At 36.1% G+C, this 11,009-nt stretch overlaps 1 protein-coding gene across 1 annotated transcript; it reads left to right on the plus strand.

Annotated features, from left to right (window-relative positions):
- The first annotated feature begins 1,328 nt into the window (after positions 1–1,328).
- On the plus strand, positions 1,329–1,942 carry LOC311168060 (large ribosomal subunit protein uL23-like). Its single transcript, XM_084229351.1, has one exon. The coding sequence runs from the start codon at positions 1,417–1,419 to the stop codon at positions 1,909–1,911; it is 495 nt and encodes a 164-aa protein (XP_084085477.1). The 5' UTR covers positions 1,329–1,416; the 3' UTR covers positions 1,912–1,942.
- The last annotated feature ends 9,067 nt before the right edge of the window (positions 1,943–11,009 follow it).

Genomic DNA, 11,009 nt, shown 5'->3' on the forward strand with positions numbered 1-11,009 from the left:
ATTATCTTCAGAAGTAACCATCTCTAAAGAACCGAACTCAAAAGTTCAATACAAAATATCACATTGTTATCAGGCAGAAGGAGGGGCATCCCAGGATCCCCAAACCTGACTGCCCTGAATGGGTTCTGCTAATCCCCAAACCTGATTGCCCTAAATGTTTCTGTTGGAGACAAAACATACTCTAGTGTGTAAGACCTGCAATGGACAGGAATATTAATTCAATTAGTATGCAACAAAGAGAAGAGAAGGCAAAGTATAGATAAAATAGTGTTCCCATGAAACACCCAAAGTTACGTATCTCCTTAGGGTAATTGCCCAACCAAACAGGGTTGGACCAAAGCAGGGCCACTGAGACACAAAAACAAGGCACAAGTGTATGGCTCCTTCTGGCGGGGACCCATGGGAAGGGGCAGAAAGGGCCAGGCAAGTGTAGAAGGAAAATCAAAATGAAAACCCAGGCATCCCCTGTGGCTCAGTGGTAGAGCGCTGGGTTGCGAAGATGCCTGCAGCCTCTGCAACACCAGTTCAATCCCCGGCCACCGGGCAAGGGTCCCACATGGCGCGCAGACCTCTCCTGCCATGCCTGCTGCTTCCCTCAGTAGTGTATTTCATCAGTCTGCCTGTTCTGTTCCCCGCTCTGGCTCTGGTGAATTCTCTCACCCTCCCATGCTTCTGACTGTACCCAGTGCTTGTATAAATAAATAAATAAATAAATAAATAAATAAATAAATAAATAAATAAATAAATCTTAAAAAAAAAATGAAAACCCAAGTCAAAACAAAAGCTGCCATTATCAGCTTCCCTGTGGATTCCTTACCCACGTCTCTGTCTCCATCAAGTGTCTCCGTCCTTATTCCCCACGTCCCAGTGTAAGTCTAAGACCAAGGCAGGAATGAAGCTTCTTCACAGGTCTCTCTGCTCCATGTACCTGGTTCCTCCAGTCTTCTTGAGCTCTATCCTTCCTTCTCCCAGTCTTCTCTGGCTTCTCCTCCCTATCCTGCCCCACTTTTCTTAGGATGGGGCAGGGAATCTGGAAACTCCCCTTCCCCTGGGTATTACCCTGTTGCACCACAACACTCTTTTCATTAGGTGAAGGTTGCCCAAAGTCAAGTCGATTTGACTCCTATTGCTCATCATATTTCTCATGGAATAATGAAACTTTAAGACATCATCCCTTATACTTTTTGAAAAACATAATAAAGCAGAGAATTACTAGATGAAAAGAGATCTGTTATATAATTTAAGAAGAGTCTCTTTGGGGGAATATATTATCATTTTCATAAAAGTAATTTTGAAACTAAATATTAGCTAAATAAAGAACATAACAAAGTAACAGCATGTGGATATAAGGAAACATAATCTATCCCTATAAAGGAGCCAGTAGTTAATTCTATAACAGGAAAAATATACTTTAAAATGTATCATTCACTTTTCACGAAGATGGCGCCGAAAGCAAAGAAGGAAGCCCCTGCCCCTCCCAAAGCTGAGGCCAAGGCAAAAGCTTTGAAGGCCAAGAAAGCAGTGCTGAAGGGCGTCCACAGCCATAAGAAAAAGAAGATCCGCACTTCACCCACTTTTCGGAGGCCCAAGACATTGCGACTCCGAAGGCAACCCAAATATCCGCGGAAGAGCGATCCCAGGAGAAACAAGCTTGACCACTTTGCCATCATCAAGTTCCCTCTTACCACTGAGTCAGCCATGAAGAACATAGAAGACAACAACACACTTGTGTTCATTGTGGATGTCAAGGCCAACAAGCACCAGATCAAACAGGCTGTGAAGAAGCTCTATGACATTGATGTGGCAAAGGTCAATACCCTGATCAGACCTGATGGAGAAAAGAAGGCCTATGTTCGACTGGCTCCTGACTATAATGCTTTGGATGTTGCCAACAAAATTGGGATCATCTAAACTGACTCCAGCTGGCTAATTCTAAATACAATTTTTCACCATAAAAAAAATAAATAAATAAAATGTATCATTCAATTTTATCTTTGATGATGGAGAGGAAGTTGATCCTCCAAAATCATTATTATTTTTAGCTCACAGCATATTTTCTAAACTTAGTAAGGTAAACCAAGCAAACATAAAATTTGAGATTTTAGCATGGTCAAAAAGATTTTTCCTGAACTCACTTTAATTTCATATTGACATAAAATGCTTGCCTCATATCTAGAAACATGTATTTTTAGATCTGAGTATATGATTCACTTTTAAGAACTTTCTTAGTTTTATCTATGTCTAATTCCATGACAGTTGTAATTTTCTTTAGAAATAAACTATTCTTTTCATTATATCACCTTCAGTATTCTTCCAACTTGAATTCCATGGCTAATAATTTTGAAATTATGGCATAATCAATTTGTTAGGGGGAAAAGGATGTCCCAAAGCAAATTCCATATAGGCTTTGTGGACTCCACCCCCACCCCAGGTCAAAGCCAAAGACACTGGGAACTCCAAATCCCATCACCACCAAAGGGAAGGTGGCTGGGACCTGAGGGTGGGGTTAAGCAGCCAGGTGGATACAAAAGGCAGACACGTGGGCTTTGGGGGCTCTCCATTTTTGGGCTCTCGGCCAGCTCGCAGCGTCCGGCCAGCTCTGAGAGTGACTTTGGGTTTCCAGGTCATCGGATCAGGTAGGACGCATTAAAGACTTTATTTCCCTATTTTCTCCCTGAGTTGTACATTTTCCTTATTTCTTTTTCTCTTGTAAATAAACCATTTATTAACCCTTTTGTGTGTGTCTGTAGTAGAGTATTCATAAGTCCCTTTAAAGCGCGCGGGTGAGGACCCACAGCCAGGAACCCGTTTAATATCGGGTTGCTCTATAACAGCTTGGCGCCCAACGTGATTTGCAAGTTTCACCCGTGGTTGACCAGCCCAAAGTAATTTTTCTTGCGTTGGTCACCATAAAAGCGCATTAGGTCTGCAGGACTCGCAGTGAAACTCTTTGTTTCATGTCTTGAAAAGTTTTTTTTTTAATTTTAGCATAATCAATTTAGTAGATTGATGATTATTTTTGGAAAAGACAAAATCCATTATGTGATGACAGCATCGAGTAAAAGACGCAAGTAAAAATCAATAATCAATAATATTCAAAATGAAAAGCATGAGTCTTCTGGGCTATTTCAGGACTTTTTCTACTTTTCTTCTAGATAATTTTATATGAAGGTAAAGCTTAATTTATTCAATGCTAGGTAAAACCTTTTCAGCAGATGTTTTCTATCTAATACTATGAGAATAGATCTACTCAGGAGGAAACAGCTGCATTAAAAATTCTTAAATTAACACTCTAGGTTCCTCCAGATTCATAAATATATAGAATTCGACAAATAAAATACTTGAGGAAAAAATAACCTTGTGGGAACTTACTTGAAATTCACTTCCTGCTGTGAAGTATTTGTTAAAATAGATAAGGGAGGCCAAAAACTGGGGATTTCAGCAGTGATCACTGCAAATCTGTAAGAAGTTTCACCTTTTTCTCATTGTCTTCAATACAGTTTCTTTATTTGTAAGAGTGTACAGTAGAGAATTCTAGAGGACACTCCTCTAGATTATCTGCTCCTGGGCAGATAATCACAGATAAGGAGAGGTTTGGGTTTTCAACTCATCAGATGAATTATCAATAAATATCAAAGGTTATTTTAAGTATAGAAAACCCCAATTTTACGGTCCTTAAAGCCAGAGATACAGAGTGGAGAAAGAAGAGAGAGGGATCATAAGTTAAGGAGGGTGTAAAGAAAAATTGAATTGGCAACCTCAACCTACACTGCTGACAGTCTCCTCACTATGAGGCTCTGAAGCTTTCAGTCACAAAGAGAAACTTTCTATTTTACTTTAGGAAGTGATTGGGGAAAAGAGCTTGTACTCTCCACATTAACTCCTCTATAAAATTTTTGACATTATAAATATAAAACAGTAATAACAGTAAACCCCTGTTTGCATTGTCATCTGCAAATTAAATGATTTAGAAATATTATAGTTTCCTTACATAATTGACATAAGTAATCCTCAAGATAAAATTCCTTACTCAGGGCTCTTGTAAGAATTATGACCAAATTTCCTTTCAACATCCTCATAAGAAATAATCATCGAATGCTAAATCCCCCTGACACTTACAAAAGAAAAAAAATGCAATTTGAAATGCCATTCTCAAAATGTTGTATTACTAAAAAACATACATATACTAAATCCACAGGGACATTTCATAGGTTCCTTTGCTACTTATTTTTACTAAGTATTTATGTTAATTGTTACTGGTATTGAGCTTAGGTGAGATCAGTTTTTAAATGAAACCCTTAAATGACAAAACATGCTATAAATTATTTCTTTTTCTGAAAGGCACCCTGCATAGCATTGATGAAATTTAGCCACGTGTCTTTGCCAATTAATTTCAAGACTAGCACACTGACAGCTTACAAAATCTTGTACATATTATCCATTTCTCTATGAAAAGAAGTGTTTCTCTTTTATAGCTATACTTCAGTAATAAGGGCTATATAATTTGCCACATGAAACCTCTTCTGGATCACAAAGGCTGTAGCTATTCTCCCTCCAATAACAAAATGTTTCATAGATGAACAGTGCTCTCCTGTGATCAAAGAAAGGAACTGCTTGAATAATAAAACAGGTAATTACTGCCTTTTTATTGCCAATGTTTCACTTCCTGTTTTCTTATTAACAGGATTACCTTCTATGTAAATTATGCCCACTAACTGTTTGAGGAAGCCTTTCTTTTTCTTTCCAAAGTAAACATGTTACTTTACTAATTATTTTGTCCATATAATTATAATTGAAATTCTAGCACATGTTTAGAGTCATATGGTAAAAAATAGGCTGTGAAAAAAATAAATCTTTCTAGAGCTGATCACATAAAGTTTGCCAAATTGAAAGATACATTATTTGCAAAATTGTCCCATATAAACCAACAGGCTTAAGTAAAATTAGAACCTTGAATTCATCAATTCAGTCAGCCCTCCTTTTATCAAAAAGTTAGAAAAACTTATGCCGAAGCTTCAGGAAAAGAGGTTCTGAAGATATTTGCCATATTAAATGCCCACAATTCACAAAACATCAAATAGCACATATTCTCAAACAATTCCTATTGCTATGAAGAAACAGAGGTTTAGGCTTCTACCAATCATGTTTTATATTCATGAGAGGAGTTTCCTGATGTTTCTGTAAAACCACCATAATTTCCACTGACACATTTATCTAACGGTTGATGTCATTTTAGTGAGAATAGGAGGGCAGGTAGGAAGCTTGTTCCCTGTGAGCATTGATCCAAAACACACTGCACACAGGTCTGTCAGAGCAGCCTTCTTTGGGGAAAGGAAGCCCAGTTGCTACATAATCAGACTCTGCCACCTAGATTAATGTCTTACAGAAAAGGCTAAAATGTGTGCCTCTCTTGAAATTGTAGCCAAGTATCTACCACATAAAACATTGTGCAGGGGTTCTGAAAATCTCTTCTATCAATACCAAAATAGTCAGAACGCTAGTTATTTTCTCTATATGTAATACACATCTCTATACCAACATAGGTATCATATAAATATTAATTGTGGTAGAGTTGGTATATACCAGCTGTGGATGCATATGGACCCTTCTTTCTGTAGCTGGACATGATCACAGCTAGCAGGACATTAGGGCAAACATTTGCCACCCACCTGCCAAAGCTCCTAGTAACAGTACTGACAGCAAGGAAGCAAGGGATCAATTGCCAGAGAGATTAAAACCCCGGGTAAAAGCAATCTCAGGGAGGCATACAAGAATCTGACCTGTGTACTCACATGTAAATCATGTTACTTGAACAAAGAGAACACCCATATCTAGGGCAAGAGCTCACCAGACACACAAATGTTCTCCAATTAAACCAATGCCCCATTGAAACAATTTGCTACCTAGGATTTTTGAGGAAGGTAATGGGAGTTATTTAAATTTACAGAATATGAAACTGTAAGGGAAGAAAACCTCAGGTATTGGCAGTGATAGAGAAATTAGGGGTGAGGATATTGAAGGGAGTGTGGGTAATGCAGCACAAAAAATTAATTAAGTCATTTTCTCACTCTAACAATATTTTTGAAGTTTTGAAAACAAAACAAATCAAAACATAACCTGGAAAATGCTTTCCAGAAAAGAGAAATTCATCTGCTCAGTCCTGTATGTGATATTCTGTTCCTCTCTCTAGTTTTAGGAATTAAAAATCCACATGCCCACCACAATATACATCCACTCCACATTCCTTGTATTAACAACTGATGTGTGTGACAGCTAAGTGAATATCAACAATATGACTCCACAGTGGAGGTTTTGTCCTGTGTGGGACCATGACCAATGTCTACCCAAAACACCCTGTCCTAAAATTTGGAACTGAAACTGATATAGGGATAACATGGAAATGTCAGAAACTGCTATTCCACTACCATAAAGAACAAAGAAGCAGGTTAACTAATCTGAAGGGAACATAATGGCAAAAAGAAGGAAAAAGATATTCTAAGTGAGTTTCGGGGGAATAAGGAGAAAGAATCTTGACTGCATTTGACTCAAGTGTCAGGAGTCCTTTGTGACCACCTATGTTGCTACCTTAGGTGCTCATAAGCATTCCTAAGTTGCATCATTATAGAAATACTCCTTTGTGATCTAAGATAGCAAGAAAAATAATTCTTTCAGGTATTATTCTTGTGAAACATGTACTATGACAACTCAAGATTCAGAGTGCTAGTAGGTAGTGACCCTATGACAAATCTGTTCAAAAAAATTGCATTTTAAATTATTCACTCAGATACATTATACATATAAAAATAACAATGTTGTTTCTAAAACATGGTCTAGTAAAGATTGCATATTTGTAAAAATTATTAAAACATGCACTAATGATCCTCTACCTAACATGTGACTGACTACCCAACATCCCCTGTCTCCTTCTTCTGCTAGAGTCACCTCAGAAGTTAACAAAGGATAATTTGTAAGGGGGATTTTACAGATTTTCCTTTTTACTGAGACAGGACACAATTGGCAGAGCGGGTTCTAGAGAATAATACTACATATGAAGGAAATTAAAACCGATCAAACAACAATGTGGTGTGTGCATGCCTATACATACATCTGTGTATGTTTGTGTGGACGTATTACAACACACCCAAACTGAATAATCACAATTCACAAATTGTCACAGTAGCTATAAATTTATACTTCAGAGTCTAAAAACCTAATATTATGTTTTAGGATGGGAAATTTTCAGGCTAATGACAAGGCTACAATGATTTTGTAGTTCACTGGACAATGACCTGCTAGAGGGAAATATTAACTTGTCTTATGCATCTTTAAAATAGATGGTGATATGATATAGCAAAGCAGAAAGAGGATGGAATTAGGAGGAATATAAAAGCTGTATTTAATCCAGATTCTGATTTTTAATGCCTGTGTGAACTTTGGCTTTCAGATTTTATATAAACTGTTGGCACTGTACCTATAAATGTAATTCCTTTACCCATTTAGCAACAATTTAGGAAATTTCATTTCCATGTCAGACATGCAAGTATTTAATGAATGACTGGTAGAAGGAAAGAGAGAAGAAAGGAAGAAATGTAATTTATGTTTGCTCAGTATTTCCTATGCTGGATTCATATCAAACACAACTTGTTACCTGCTTAAAATTGGAACTAGAGATTACTTGGGAAAAACAAGGGAACCCAAGCTCAAAAGGAGTATAATTTGGCATGAGAATGTTTTAAAGTCATTCCTTCATATTAAAGTCAGAGCTGAAATAAAAGCACTGTGCTTATTGTCCTCCAGGATCCTGGAGACACTCTCAATTCAAAAATTCAAAGAGATAAAGAGCAAGGGGTTGCAGTTATCAGGATGATTACCTTTCTGTGCCATACTCTTTGTGCTACCAGAACTGTTGTCAGCAATAATGTTATGACTCTTTTTATTAGAAAAGTTTCATTTTTCATTTTCATCCTTACTCCAGGAAGAAGACAAGAAATTGAATTGCAAAAATTGAAAATCTTAGAGAAGTTGAATAAATTCTACAAATCTGGCATACAACTTAGTAAACCTATAAGTAACAACATAGTTGTGTGTGTTTTAAAATATTTAAGAGCATAGATGCAATGTTAAGTGTTCTTATCACAAAATAAACACACATATATACACATACACCAAAAATAAAACCACAGAGGAAAATTTTGGATATGATGGATATGCTTCATATATTAACTGTAGTGATAGTATCAGAGTTCCAAGCGTATGTCTAATTCAACAAAAATGTAAACAGTAAATGTGTGAAAATTTTAGGATATCCATTATGTGTCAATACAAAGTTTAAAAAATCAATACAAGATCCGAAACAATAAGAACTAGATTAGTAGAGTATGTTTATAGAAATGAGTCCCTCTTACTACACATTCATAGAACTCAATAAATACTTGTAGGAGAGCCACTAACAGAGAAGATTTAGAGAATTGGGAATACAGAATTTCAGAAACCATTGTCTCTGGATGGGAGTTTCTCAGTCTATGAGAGACAGGTTAGTAAACAATTGCTATTATGATTCCTAATAATGTCTCAGAATGAACCACAAAGATGGTAGTGATTAGGTTTGTGAGAAAGGATGTATAGAAGGCCTCATATCGTACATTCAAGGTGGTGATTGAAATCTGAGAAGAATAGATATATCCATAACTCATGAACACCTGGGTTTTTGTTAAGAATTTGTGACCTCATGGAATTCTTTAGAAAACTATTGAAAAAAATAAAATGAGGTCTATGGAGAATAGTCGTGTCATGCAATGACCTAGGCAAGGCTAACCCCAAACTCTCCTGACCTCCAGTTTTCTTGTCTTCTTCAAGGTCTTGAATGGAAGGATAGAAAGGGGAAGTGGGATAGGTGGATCCATTGGTAGGTGGCTCTTGGTCCCAAAATATACCACAAATAAATTTAAAGCTAACTTAAGTCGAAGGCAGTTACCATTTCCTGAACACTCATAGTGCACTGGGGCTCACATAGATTATTTCATTTTAATATGTAGTTGATAGTGAACAAAAAGGCATTATGTGATGGCATTGTTATTGGTCTGTATTTTTCAGAGTGCAAATGCAGTTATCACTAATATTGCACAAGACAAAATTTATACTCCTGGATTTCAGTAATAATCTCTTATTATTTTTCTTCTTATTGTGCCTTTATTTTATTATTTCTTCTTTATTGTCTCCAAATATCAAGTAAAGAGCATAAATAATTGCTAGCTAAAGAGAGAAAACATGAGAATTCAGTGAAATATACTTCCTGATAATCAAACAGTAACTTAATGTGTGCTAAAATTTATTCATAATTCTGAATATTCCCTCTGTATAAACATCTGTGCATAAAATATTAATAAATTCTGTATCTAGTTCCCATTTAAAATTAGTTTTTCAAGCTTTGTAATTTAAAGTATCCCTATTTCACACATAAACAATAAGTTTTCATAGGCCAAAGGAGTCACACACCAATTTGATTTGTACCTACAATAACACCATTCGCTTTCTTTGTTCTTTGCTGGTTTGGTTTCCCTTTCAATTATATTTGTACTGCAGCTACCTTGATCAAATTTAGAGTTTCTTGACCAAATTCAGGAAAAAAACAATAAAATTTTCTTTCATTCTCTTTCTTCCTCTGCAGCTGAGGAGATATGCAAGGATATTTCCTTTCAAACAGCTGCTAAATTTATATTTATGTTCTTCCTGTATTTTGTCTCTTGGCTACTAAAATGCACTGTTCATATGTTTCAGCATTCTCTGGGTAGAATCTGATGTAATTCCTGGCAGATGCTTTAGGAGGGTTCCAGGCTGTTGGATACTGGCACTAGGGGCTTGGGAGTAAGTCAAGCAGATCTTTCATAATAAGGGATTGTTGAAAGGTGCTTTATACACTTCACAACAGTTATGGAGCTGTTCAGTAGCATATCCCTCTTAGTCCTGGTGTCTCAACCGTTCTCTCATCTGCAACTGAGTCTCCTGCTGAAACTTTCTAGTCCTAAGAGCATACTAAAATCCTAGTAACCCAGTAATTATTGGCAGCTTGACAGTTACTCAAGCAAGGCCACCACTGAGTCATAACCATGTATTAAAAACACAAGGAAAAGACTTTTGAAAAGAGTAGTCACATCTCTTTTGAGACATTTCCCAAAAATGCTTTACATTTCTATTTTATTTTGATTGTTGTACGTTACGCAATATTTTTGTCATGCTTTAATTTTTATGTGTTATGCATTAGCTGATTTCTTTCCATCTCTATTGTTTTCTAGTCAGTAAAATATATTGTTCTCCAGAGATTCTCTCCCTAAAAATTATGTGGAAACTAGGAGAAATAAAGCCATCACAGTTTTCCTGGCTTCAGGAAATATCACTTGGAAAACAGATCATGGTCATTTAACTTTCAGAAATAATTAAAGTCTTGATACCTGGTACAAACTATAGAACTATAGAAGAACATTATGCAGTACCAAAATGTTAGTTATCACTTACTATACCACAGAAGACAGATTGTAGGCTACATTGTTCTTGAAAATTCTCAGACTCTTTTCAGAAATTTGATATTAACTTGTCTTTTAGTAAAGTTTCTGAAGAGAAACCATCCCAATCTTCTCTTTATAGCTTTGTTCATTAACTTCAGGTTGATTGTTAAGTGAAATAATACATATTGTAAAGCTGCTCATTTTATAAATATCTAAAGTTTATTTTAAGTTCTTGATTACTTTAGCATATTAATGTATAAGCCCTTGGAGAATATTAGACTGTCAGACTTTTTTTCAATTGATAGTATGAATCAGTAAGTTGAAACAACTTAGCTAGAACTCTAAAATATCATTCTTATTTCTTGGAATAAGTTAGATTTGTAGCAAACATAACAACTATGAATTATAAAATTTGACCAGACTCCCAAGATTCAAACAGGCAAGTCAATACAGCCTAATTATCCTGGTCACCAGTCAGAGAGTTAATTTACACAACTCAAATGGTGT

This window comes from Talpa europaea, assembly GCF_964194135.1.
Source record: "Talpa europaea genome assembly, chromosome: 3".
Lineage (NCBI taxonomy): Eukaryota > Metazoa > Chordata > Mammalia > Eulipotyphla > Talpidae > Talpa > Talpa europaea.

Bases quoted from the DNA above. Each gene is read 5' to 3' on its own strand.
- LOC311168060 (XM_084229351.1), top strand. From the start codon at position 1,417: ATGTATCATTCACTTTTCACGAAGATGGCGCCGAAAGCAAAGAAGGAA.